General features: G+C 45.7%; 1 protein-coding gene across 2 annotated transcripts in view; it reads left to right on the forward strand.

Annotated features, from left to right (window-relative positions):
- The window catches only part of PDE8B (phosphodiesterase 8B), a 170225-nt gene that overhangs the window by 73646 nt on the left and 83504 nt on the right, over positions 1-13075 (forward strand). The window contains exon 2 of one of the 2 annotated variants that reach the window (XM_005858060.2): positions 6672-6728. In XM_005858060.2, coding sequence (XP_005858122.1) covers positions 6702-6728 — 27 coding nt within the window. In that variant the 5' untranslated portion in view covers positions 6672-6701. Of the gene's footprint in view, positions 1-6668; positions 6729-13075 lie in introns of both variants that reach the window. The other variant, XM_014549966.1, reaches the window with a different exon arrangement.

Genomic DNA, 13075 nt, shown 5'->3' on the forward strand with positions numbered 1-13075 from the left:
CGGTTCTGCAGTGGCGCAGCTGGGCTCCAACAGCCTTCAGATGGGGGAGGGGGCATACGAGTGCCCCTCCGGGATGAGTAAGTTATGCTGAGCAGATGGGGTAGGAAGGGCTTACTGGGGTACCACTTTTCTTCCTGAATTCTCACTTCTTCCTCCAACCCAGGTAATTGAGCAACATTCCTGAAGCTGAAAGTACTAAGAGCTGCGGCAATTGCCCCCAGAGAATGTGGTGCAGGGACAGGTGAACTAGCCAACCTGAACCACCTGGTTCCTCTCCAGTGGAGCTTCTGTCTTTCAGCTGCCTCCCCTGCACCAGCTGGTGCTCACCTTGGAGTTCCCTCCCCATTGAAATGAGGCCAAGCTGTGTGTGGGGTTTTGGTAATTTTTTCTTGATCATTGAGATATATTTTCCCCACTTGCTTACACTGCTGTAGTTTCCACTCATAGCAGTGTCTCTGTTTTGTTTTTGCTAAATCTGTTCTTATCTATTCAGAAAGTAGGTAAACCAAATGTATGCTTTTCCTCCAAGTCATGAAACCTGCTAATCCTCTGCTCAGTAGCCTGCATTACGGTTGGTGCTACAGGATAAAAAGGGGGTTCCTTCCAGTCTCCTCTAAGGAACTGGCCCCAACTCTCCCAGTCTTCACTTTCATAGTCTCTAATACAGCCACTCCAGATCATGTTTCTCCCCATTGTACCTTTGCATACTTGCCTCCATGCATTTGCTTATCTATATAATAAAAGCTCAGCGACTGTTACAGCGGAACGTCCAGAATGACCGGTCGCTATGATGTGCTGGCCGCAGGGGCCACCACCACTGCAGCTGCCGAGCCCGAGGGCCCCAGGGCCAGTTCCACAGCCATTGCCTAGTGTGCCATGCCAGCACGACCAAGTGATCCCGAGTGTGGGGGGGGGGGGGGGAAATGAAAGGATTAAGGAAAGACAGACAAGAGAATAATAGCTGGGTCTCAGTGGGACGCTGCCTCCCTGATGAGGAGACAACGACAGCGCCCACAAGCCGTGTCTTTATTTTATAGCAGATGCCATGAGGCAAAGTAGGGGTGTGATCACGTTGTTTACAGCATTCTCGTGAGTTTCAACCTCACTCAACTACATGTACCCGAACTCTAGCACAAGGCACGTGGGGCTACGTGTTTGGACCATAGGTTCAAGCTTACAACCACAGCTGTTGGCTATAATTGTGCTGGGAGGGCCCTGCCCTCCAGCTGGGACTTGCACGTGGCAATGAGGGGACCCTGTCTTTTCATTAGTCCGAGGCTTGAACCTGGCCAAAACACTGTAACCGCGCTCCACAGCCTGACACCAGTAAAGAACTCGAAGGTGGTCAGCGTGAGCGTGCAGCTTGAGGTAAAGGCTCAATCAGCTGGGCACCGAGATGATCGTCACCAAGGCTGGCAGGTCAGGGCACCCCTCTCCCTGCTGTGACCCTCCCCACATGGCGCCAGTCTCGGGCAGCGGGGCAGCTCCTTCGCTCTCTGAGTTCCGGCTCTAGCGGCAGCTGCCTGGCACACTGGGCTGGAGGGTACTGTTCGGGAGGCCAGGAAGGCGGCAGAGAGAAACCCTGTGGACCTGCTGCCTGACCAGCAGTCCAAGACCCGGCACCGCCAGAAACAGACCGGCTCAGAGAACACTGAGCTTGGGGGGAAGGCAGCCGCCTGTGAGGGGGCTTGCCACCAGCCGGCTCCCGGTGGATCCCACCTCAAAGGAAACTCGGTCTTTGGTTCCTTAGTTCAGTTTATCCCAGCTTAAAAGGAGCAGCTGGGCACATTTTAGGGGAAAATTAAGACTCTAAAACAGTGTGTTCTGTTCTGTGGAGATTGCTACCCAATTGTTTTAGGTCTAAATTCTGGGTGATTGTGGGGCCTGGCTCTGCCACTGGGGTCCACGTCTTCCAAGTGGCCTGTATTTGTTGTAAGGGCCCAAAGAGAAGAAGGGAACAAGTTTTTTGATGCAATGAATTTGACCAACAAAGGCAAGTGCCGGGCTGTGTCTAATGTACACAGAGAGACACCAGCTCTGAATCCGCCTGGCCAAAGGGAGCTCAGGGCCTGTTTGCAGAGCCTTCTGGTGGTTTCTGTTTCCTTGCTGAGGCCATCCTCCCTGGGAAGCCTTAGGCCCATGCTCAGCTCCAGACAGCTTAAAAGGAGCAGCTGGGCACATTTTAGGGGAAAATTAAGACTCTAAAACAGTGTGTTCTGTTCTGTGGAGATTGCTACCCAATTGTTTTAGGTCTAAATTCTGGGTGATTGTGGGGCCTGGCTCTGCCACTGGGGTCCACGTCTTCCAAGTGGCCTGTATTTGTTGTAAGGGCCCAAAGAGAAGAAGGGAACAAGTTTTTTGATGCAATGAATTTGACCAACAAAGGCAAGTGCCGGGCTGTGTCTAATGTACACAGAGAGACACCAGCTCTGAATCCGCCTGGCCAAAGGGAGCTCAGGGCCTGTTTGCAGAGCCTTCTGGTGGTTTCTGTTTCCTTGCTGAGGCCATCCTCCCTGGGAAGCCTTAGGCCCATGCTCAGCTCCAGACCCCTCCGCCAGGCCGGCCCTGCCCCTGATTGGCCCCCCTACCCCGATCAGGGGCAGGGCCAGCCAGCCAACCTCCTTTGGCCCCTCCCCGGGCCGGCCTGGCCTGATCGACCCTGATCAGGATAGGCTGGCTGGACCCCACCCGTGCACGAATTCATGCACCGGGCCTCTAGTCTATATATATAAAAGCCTAATATGCAAAGTGTCCCCTCAGGAGTTCAACTGATCAGGAGTTCGATAGCTCACTATGATGTGCGCTGACCACCAGGGGGCGGCGTGGAACGAAGGAAGGCCCCGGCCAGCAGCCTGGGAAGGGAGGCCTCGGCTGGCAGCCGCTAGGGACCCTACCTGTTTGTGAATTTCGTGCACTGGGCCTCTAGTGTTTTCCATAAGCCTGAGATTTCCTCTCCCAACCCTGTCTCTGTATCTTCCTATTCTTCATGACCTACTTGTCTGTACAAAGCCTTCCTTGATCTCCCCACCTTCAAAACCAGAAGTATTATCTCCTTTCTCTCAACTTCTGAGGGAAAATGTGTATCAACCAGAATTCTGAATCTTGCTAAACTATCCAATAAAAGCCAGTGATAGACATTTGTAGATCAACAAAGACTGAATGAGTTTGCCACTCATAGATCTTCTGAATGAAGAATACCTTCCTAATTGCATATCCAGGGACCTATGTTGTCAGCTTGTGACTGGCTAAGGTGAAAGTATTTACACCATAGAATTAGCAAATGCTACAAAATGGGACTATTTATTTCCCTTAAAGAGCCAGTTGATCTGAACGTGAATTGGTGGCCCTGCTACATGCATATATGTTTGGGTGTATGTCACCATGTACAGACAAATACTTGATGCACTGTGAATGTTGGACAGGCAACACTGCACTGTCGGTCAGCAGTCCTTCCTCCTTAGGCTGCTGGGAAAAGCCATGTGGTTGGAGTGGCTAGGAAGCTTGGCTTTCCATACTATCGTCCCATCCTCCTCTCCTCTCAGGGTCTGGAATTGCGTTACCTATGACCCCACCGCCTTCTTGCTTCTGTGTCCTCGGCAGACTTGGTCACTTCCTGGAATCGGAGCTAATATACTAATTGAGGATGTGTGCATCTGCAGTTGCTCAAAGTTCACTCTTTGAAGTAGCGAATCTTGGCCTGGCTACACAGACATCAGTAAATGGCCTCCTGTTTCTGTTCATAATTGGCCCTTACAAATTGGTGAAATGCAGGGCAGTAAGACGCCTGTGTCAGGAACAGACTTCTGCCAACTTCTGTCTGTGAATATACCTGCTGCCGACTTTCCTCCAGCCCTCAGAGCCAGGGAGGAGTGGTTCTGGGTTCTGTGGGGGAGTTGCCCTCCCTTGGGCATGGAAGCCAAGGTCAGATGACTGGGAGCACAGACTAGGAGGGAAAAGGCAAGCCAAGAGACAGGAAGCAAAGTGTGGGCCAGGACTAGGGAAGCCGGTAAACTGAGGTCCCCAAGCTGGCAGTGGAGGTGTGAGTGGCTGGGAGGAAGGAGATGAGCAGAGATGGAAGAGACGGGGGTCTGAGAGAGGGTCCATGAGCCTTGTGGTTCCTCTGCTGGGCTCTGCCTCAGATGGCAGCTTCCTGCTGAGCTGGGTCAGGCAGAGGTTTCAATCCTGGCTGTGGAGAAAGTGGGTCTTTTCTGTCTTTTGGTTGGAAAACAGTATCTTCTAGACTGAGTGCTGCCTTTCAAACTCCATGTTGTCACGCCCGTGGCCATTACTGGTCTCCTACTGAGATTACTCAGGTAAAAGTGCCTAGCACACTGCTGAGACAGAAGGGGGCTGAGGGAGGGGTCACACAGTCATGAGGTGTTTAAAATGGTGGGTGTAACTATTCATGCCCGAATTGGTTTCTGACAAAGTATACAGGACTGCATTGGTTAGGTGTGAATTATAATTATTTTTTCAACAGTCGTTGCCTTTCTCCCAGTCCCAGCCTTCCAAAGAGACTCACTTTTTACTTTATTCCTTCAAAGCTTTCATTGATTTCTTATATCATGTGTTTATTTTCTGCCCCTGGATGACCCCTTTCTGAGCATTTTTCTGGAGAAACCATTAACAGGTGGTGGTGTTGGGTCAGGGCTTCTGTGTGGGGGATGGAAGTGAACCCAAGAGAGATCACAGGGAAAGGAAAGGGTATCCCAGATTATCAATCAAATCTACCTTACAGCACCAGATTGGCTTCCCTTCTTAATCATTAACGTTTCAGCTTAATAAAACTCTGGCAGTTGTGATGCTTTCGAAAGAGCATGTCTGGTTTTGACAATAAAATTGCTTTTAAGAGTGGAGCTGGGTGGGGCCGGAGTCCCAGTGACGCAGGAGGCCTGGTGATGGTCTCTGTCGTGGAATTGCTCTTGGGCTGTCCATGTACACTGGCTGCTGGTATTGGCACAGACACCTTGCAGGACATTGCTTTGCTTAGAGAAAAGGCGCATTAAGAGTGATGCGCTCGCCTAACCAGTTTTGCTCAGTGGATAGAAGTGTCCTGCGGACTGAAGTGTCCTGGGTTTGATTCCGGTCAAGGGCATGTACCTTAGTTTCGGGCACATCCCCAGTAGGGGGTGTGCAGGAGGCATGTGATCGATGTTTCTCTCTCATCGGTGTTTCTGACTCTCTATTCCTCTCCCTTCCTCTCTGTAAAAAATCAATAAAAAAAGAAAAGAAAAAAGAAATATAATTTTTTTTTAAAAAAGAGTGATGCGCTCAACTTGAGTGTGACACTTGTACCCGCAGACAGTGGTGACACACTGAAGGGACTTCTCACTGGTCAAGGGGCTTAAGGCCGCGTGGCCCCGAGCTGGCTTTGGTTGCACCAGGCCTGCTGGAAGGACCCACTGTCTGGAGGCGCCTCGCCAAGAGAGCAGGGGAGCGAAGCTTTGCCCTCCTGAGAACCCATCACAGAGGCCAGGAGCCTTGGATGAATGTCATCAGAGCGCTCAGAGTTTTCTGCTGGCTGTTTGCTGAGAGGCCAAAGTCCCCAGTGTCTTTTCTGCACAGATGATGCCGGCGGTGGGAGGGGAATCACCCTTACAGAATGAAAAGAATGTCAGCAGCTGGTGGTGATGTTTTGGAGAAAATTCATGCCATCAGGAGTTAAGCATGGGGGAAGGGGAAGAAAGGAGAAAGGTACCATTTTTAGTTTTCAAAAGTATAAAGTGTCGGTTTTCCTGTTTGTGTTTTAACTGATAAAGATAAATGGACCTCTGGCCCTTGGGTCATTGCGATGCCTGTGGTCCTGTGAGTTGCTGAAGGTGTCCCATCGGACTGACAGGGGCCACCGTAGTGTGTTGAGTGTGGATAAGCTTCCAAATAGTGACTGCAGCCTCTTAGAGAAAAACAAAACTGGATCCGTGGAGGGGAGGCCAAGACCTTCAATCCAGTTGTCTAACGACAAGTCATTTTTAGAAATCCAGGCACAGTGATTAGAAATGCACACGTGGGCTTTGCGCTTGCAGCCAAAGGCAGTCAGACAGCATTGGCCGGTGAGCCATTGAGCTCGTGCCTGAGCCGTGGGGACTTGTCATGCCGGGCGTTTCTTTGAGGAGATACAGTTGACATGCGTGATCTATTCCTAGTAAGCACGGGCAAGAGTAAGCTGTTTATTCCTCACACTAAAGCATGAAGGTAAGAAAAGTAGATCTAAATATAGGAACACCTCTTAAGCTATAGAAATGCTTTAGCTTCCACACTTGAGAGAAATTTTTAGTCTTCTGAATTTTCAGAATAACAGCCTCCCATGATGCCCAGCACATGGTAGGTGTCCTGTAAGTAGTTACTGAATTCAGGTGTTTCCTCCCATAAAACAGTGCATGCTTGTTGTAAAAATCCATGCATTTAAAGTAAAAAAAACCCGAAATCCCACCATTTAGCATTTGGGGATATAGCCTCCCAGACATTATTAGTGCATATAGAGGTATGTATCCTTTTACAAAACCAGGATTGTGCGGACATGGTGTTTTAAATACTGTCTCCAGATCAATAAGGTGGATCTTTCTGTTTAGCATCTGCGAAGTGGCATATGTACTATCCTGTGTAAGAAAGAATTTGTCATTTCTTGTCGTTTCAGACGTGAGACATCTCATGCGCTGTCCTTTATTTAGCAGGTGTCTTCTGCGGAGGTACGCATTGGGCCCATGAGACTGACGCAGGATCCTATCCAGGTACGCCTCCATTACGCAGTAGGGGCTTCGTTCCCGGAGCACATGGTTACATGAGCAGCGTCTGCGCAGCCCTTCTGGTACTACGGTAGATAGCCATCCTTGCCCCTACATACATGCCTGTACATACTACACAGTGTGTGTATATGGGTCTTGCTTGCTTTTATTAAAGTCATACTAGAAAAATCAAATTGGGTTTTTTTTGCAGTCTTAAAAATTGCCCCATTTTGAGTCTAAATATAATTGCATGATGGACTATGAAGGAGAACAACTCTTCCACCACAAAAGTAGTCTGCCCCAATCCTGCTGCAGCCGGAAAGGGAAGGGGTGTGCATGCTGAAGGGCGGGGCTCTGCCCTGAGCCACAGCTGGGTGTGAATCCTGCCTTTAACCAGCTGGGGGACCTTGCATATATTGCTCCATTTCTCTACCCAGGGCCCTGTGTGGAAAGTGGAGATAATGCCTCTCCCATAGGGAATTATGAGTTAAATGGAATAGCAACCTAGAAGACTGCCTGGCCATGGAAGGTGCTCAGTAAAAGATAACTGTTGTTGTTGGCTGGGAAGATAAAATGACAAAAGGCTCCCCTTTCTTGTCCCATGTGACTAGAGCCATGCAGCCTTCTGGGCTCTAACACCAAGGGCACAGCAACTGTGCCCTCCCTCCAGCTCCCCATGGCCCCCTCAGAGACCCTTTGAGGTAATTGCTAAACCCATCATCCTGGTAGGCCTAAATATGGGAACCTCCTCCTCACAAACACTGTAGCTTGTTAGCACCGGGAAGCTTGTCCTGCACTTGGGACAAGTGAAGATGTAGCACATCAACCAGCATGTAAATGAAAGTGAAAAACCAACCAAGGAAATGTATTGTTTGATTTATGAACAAATGGAAAAGAAAATAATGTTTTACCATTGCTTGGAAAAGGAAATGCAAATCTTGGGAAAGGGAAAAAAACACAAAAGGAAGAGATTTAAGCTTGGGAAAATTTGATGAAAACAAAATTAGGAGCAAAGAGAGAGAGAGAAATTTACTAAAATAAACAGAAGCTACAACTGTCTGTATAGAATACAAACAAGTGGAAAATTCCAGTAATCATTCTGGGTGCACGTACTTTGTAGTCCATTTTGAATAAAGGCAATGACAAGGGATCTAATAACAGTATTTATTCCCAAAACAACTTCCAGAATATTTCTTGGGATTAGTATAGTTTTCTAGATCTGTTCGTTTAATTTTCTTACATTTTTGCCCTGTGCTTGTTGGCAATGAATGCTCATGATAAGGAAGTCTCGTTTTTTTAAAGATGTAATTTGTCAAATTGTAAAGTATTTCAAACATTCATAAAGTTTACATGTATATCCTCATATGCACTTCTTTCAAATACTAACAGTATACCACCCCATTTGTCTGAAAATTTTTCAGAAACAAGGGACTACAGGCACTGTTTAAGCCCTTATTTATCCTTTTGCCTCCCTAAGAGTAACCTCTATTTGGAGGTTGATTATGATAGGTATTTGTATATGTATTCTACACATGTATGCATTCATTCATAATATTTTTTGAATATTCTTAGCTTTATTTGAAAGCTAATAGGCTGTAGGCATCATTCTGGAATTTTTATTTAACATTGTTTTGCTGTCATATATAAGAATAGATGGTCTAATCTAAGGTCACTGATTTACTCCTTTGTTTTTTCCTAAGAGTTTTATAGTTTTAGTTCTCTGATCCATTTTGAGTTAGTTTTTGTATTTGGTGTGAGGTAGGGCTTTATTCTTTTGCATGTGGATATCTAGTAGTTGTCCCAGCAGCGTCTATGGGATAATATTCTTTTCCTGTTGAATTGTCTTGGCACCTTTGTCAAAATTCAACTGACCATAATTATGAGGGTTCATTTCTGGACACTGTCTTTATTACTATAGCTTTGAAATGTGAGTCCCCAAACTTTCTCCTTACTTTTCAAGATTGTTTTGGCTTTGCATATTCATATGAATTTAAGGACCAGTTTGTTAATTTTGGGGTGGAGGGGACCAGTTGGAATTTTGATCGTGATTGCTGTAAATCTGTACATCAATCTTGGGATTATTACAATGTTAACAATTTTGTCTTTCAATCCATTAATATAGATGTATTTCTTAATTTCATTGGGGGAGTGGTTTGTTCATTGCTACGGTATAGAAGTACATTTTCTTTTTGTATGTTGATGTTGTATTCTGCAACCTTGCTGAACTCTTATTAGCTCTTACAGTTTTTTGTAGATTTCTTAGGATTTTCTATATACAAAATCTGTCATTATTTCTTCTAGTCTGACTGCCTCTTTTATCTTATTTTAGTTGCCTAATTATCTTGTGAAAAACCTCCAAAATAAAATAATGGTGTGCTTACTTTTATAAGATAAGGTACTTCCAGATCTTTTCTCAAAGTGGCTGTACCATTTTACACTCCTACAAGCAATACGAGAGTTCTGGTTACTCCAAATTCTTAGTTGTATTTGATGTTTCGGTCTCTTAATTTGAGCTGATCTTGTGGGTAATACTCTCTCATGGTTAAATTTTCATTTCTTCATCACTAATAAGGTTGAACACTTTTTTGTTTGGATATTAGCCATTTCTTTATCTTTTGTGAATGTTTGATTAGATCTTTTGCCTATTTTTAATTGGGTTGACTTTTTTAAAGTAATTGAGTTGTGGGAGTTTTTTAATATATTCTTATTACAAGTCCTTTGTCAGATTTTGAGAATATTTTCTTACAATCCGTGGCTTTTCTATTCATATTCATAAGTCTGGCTTTAGAGCAAAATTCTTAATTTTGACATAGTCTAATTCAGCACTTCTTTTATGGTCATTGCTTTCTGTGTTCTAAAAATCTTTACCTATTCCCAGGTTGAGAAGATAATTTTTCTTCTAGAAACGTTTTAATTTTAGATCTATATTCTATCTCAAGTTCATTTTCGTGCATGGTGTGATATGCAGGTCAAGGCTCATTTCTTTTCCCATATTGATGTCCAGTTGTTCCAGCTCTCCTTGTTGAAAAGACTATACAATCCTTACTCGATTAAATTGCTTTGATGCCTTTATTACTGATTTTTAAATTCTCACCTGAGGATATGTTTTTATTGATTTTTGTAACATTCTAATTCTAGGGGTAATGATATCTAGTGGTGTTTTTGTGTGTGTGTGCTCCTACTGCTGACATTGCAACCATATTAAAAAAGAATCATACTTTGTTCTAGTGCCTTCATTTTTGTTTTTGTTTTTGTTTTCTTGGAGAAAAATATTCTGTTACTTCACTGGCATGTCAAAAATGTTAATTAGCTACATCAACCAGAGCCCTTAGGGCTTGGGAGGAACTTGTATGATAAGAACATTTTAGGATGTGCTTCTGAGTTCACCAGGGGAAATTTGCTCCCACATGAGGACATGTAACCCGGGCTCTGTACACCCCAAGGGAGCTGTCGGAGCGGAGTGATGTCAGGAGGGGAACGTGGAAGTGTTAGGGAGAAGCGCAGTAGGGGCTGTAGAGTATGTCTCTCCTGGTGAGTGGTGGTGACTCACAGTACAAGTCATATTTTCCACTCTTGGCAAGAAGATAAAAAATAGGGGAAATATTATGAGGCACTAGATTCACATCAACATGATAACATCTGAAAATCAAGTGGCCTTTTCTTCATCAATGCCTGAGGCACAGTTACTCCCCCAGGGTGTAGAATCGATGTGTTTCTGCTTAGAGTGCTGTCCCCCTCCCCTCACACTGGCCTTTCCAACTGCACTGGAAATGGAGCCTGGCAGCTGTGACCTCAGCTTTTTCCTAGCAAGGCAGCGCTTCCCTTTAAAACTCATTTTTCCATCTGTGTGGACATGGATTTTTCTGAACTGTTTCATAGTGGAGATTTTATATGTCAGAGATCATGTGGCCTCATGAGGGTCTGTTCTTCACATACTAAGTGATAGGACCGAGTCATGGAGACACTCAGGCTCAATGACTTGCTGGGGTCACTGTTTCCCCTCCTGTCTGTCCTCACTGCTGCTACCAACTGTCCTCTACCTAACCCAGCCAGTCTGGGGGAGCCACAGAGTTGGTAGGAATTTGGGTCCTATATTTTAGGGGGTAAAACTAAAACTGTCCAGAGGAGGTTACTTAACATAATGATTACAAACAGCTCTGGGGTCAGGCCGACCTCTGTTCAAATCTTGCTAGCTGTGTGGCTGTGGGCGAATCTCTTAACCATTTCAAGCCTCTGTTTCCATATCTATAAAATGGAGATAATGCCTGCTTCCAAAGAATGTCTGAAAGCGTTGTTGCATAAGACATTTCAAGCACTTTAAGTATAATGGCTGGCCCTTTGAAAATTCTCAACCTTTACCTGTTATTAGCATCACTTTCCTAGGGACACTGAAGGAAAGCTTCCAAGCCATTTTTAGGCCTCCACTGAATTGACCCCTTATCTGATCAAATTGATCAATTCTTTAGTATTATGTGGATACAACGTACAGGATCCATACATGTGGTCTATTCTAGAAACTCCTTGTTACCCAGTTTTGCTTATAGCCCAACCAAATATTCTGAAAATTGGATGTTTAATAGTTGATATTTGTGATCCATTTGGAGATGTGTAGACACACTTTTATTTAAAGAACACTGATGATAATGAGCCTTTATAGCATCATCTTTAGGTTAAGGGAAAGTTAGTTTTGTCTCCACCCTTTTCCTAATTAGCCTTCACCAGAGGAAAGTCTCATTCTAACTTAGCTATCAAAGATAGATGACTGCTATCCTCGGAACAATATTTTTCAGCACGTGGCTTAAACTTGTCAAAGGGATGGTACAAGGATTCCTAGCAAAACCAGAGGACATCAGGGGGCGTCATGAAAAGCTTGCAGAGGAGTAGCTGGGGCACATGGGTCCAGCCTTCTTTGCCTCTGCTTTGCTTTGGGAAGTCACTGTCCTCATCTGTTGAATCGGGGTTCATGGAGCACCCCAGGAGTCCCTGTCGGAGAACTCCTGAGCGTCATGGCCCCTGTTCCGGTTATTGCCCCTGGGAGCCCCTAAGTCTCCTGCCGTCTGCAGCCTCTCACACCAGAGCCCTGTCCTTCATGCTCTTGGCCTTGCCCTTACTTTATCATTCCAGCTTGGGCTGGAAGATGGTTTCAAGAAGGTTTAGGTAGAGTTCTCCCTGGAGATAGAGGAAGGCCCTGCATGGCAGTTTGAGGTTGTGGTAGTTAGATTTTAAAGGAAGGACAGGCAGCACTTGACTTTGCACAGTTCCAATGTGCACGTATTTCAGAGTTTAATAACACCAGACCCCCAATAGCATGCTTCAAATTGTGGGACATGGTGTTGTAACTGGAAATAACTGCATAAGTAGGGACTTTGCTGCTAGCTCTTCCGTCCCCACAGACCTGTAAATAACAGATGTGCAGCGTGATCAGTGACCAATCACATCACTTCCTTCAGCATCTCTGTGATTGGTCGCTGCCCAGCTGCTAACTCAGTTCAAGCACAGACAGCAGATGTGCAGTGTTGCCACCATGTCTCCATGACCATACCCACGGCATTGCACAGAAATAGATCGTTGAAAGAGGGAATTAGCCAACAAACAGGAAAGTGCAGCAAAGAAATGAAAAATGATCATGGCAGAAGTGAATTTCTGAATTGAATGTAAATGGGATTAGAGGAGACATCGCCCCGTGTGGCCATGTTGATACTGCTGCCCTTGAGAGATTCTAGACAGCTCGCTGGAGGAAGTTAGTCAAAGTAAGTTTACTGAAATAAAGACAATGGTTGTGACCAAAAGGATGAAATGTCACAGGAAGTGATGCCAGCAAAAAACTGCACATTCATTAAAGGAGCGCGGGATATTTTATGACATTAGAAATACAGAGGGTAAAATGTTGGAAGCTGATCCAAACTTGGGAGTTTGTCATTCACTAAGGCATAGAACAGATTTTCATTTTGCGCAGGAGTTGAATTATTGAAAAGTCACGGTTGCCAGGCGGAGGGGGCATACCACAGCAAGCAGGACCACAGCGGCAAGAGGCAGGGTTGGCCAGGAGGCGGTCAGGAGGCGGAGAGCGCAGGGGGAAATGCAGGCAAGAGCCTTTATTGTGGTTTCTGTGGGAAGGAATGGTGAAGCAGGGTAAGCAGGTTTGGCTAGTTTGAGTCATTTTAGGGCCGTCTGGGGCCTAAGGGTGGCCCCTGGCTGTCTGGTACCTGCTCCTGGAGTCATCATGGTGCAGAGTGTTAGGGTGAAAGAGGTGGTGGGTATGGGCTCTGATTGGTTTGCGCATGGAAAGTGCATTCCTAGCCGGCCAGGGTCAGCCAGGCTCTAGACATCAAAGCATCAGAAATACAGAAAAC

Source organism: Myotis brandtii, unplaced genomic scaffold (genome assembly GCF_000412655.1).
Source record: "Myotis brandtii unplaced genomic scaffold, ASM41265v1 scaffold115, whole genome shotgun sequence".
NCBI classification, from domain to species: Eukaryota; Metazoa; Chordata; class Mammalia; order Chiroptera; family Vespertilionidae; genus Myotis; species Myotis brandtii.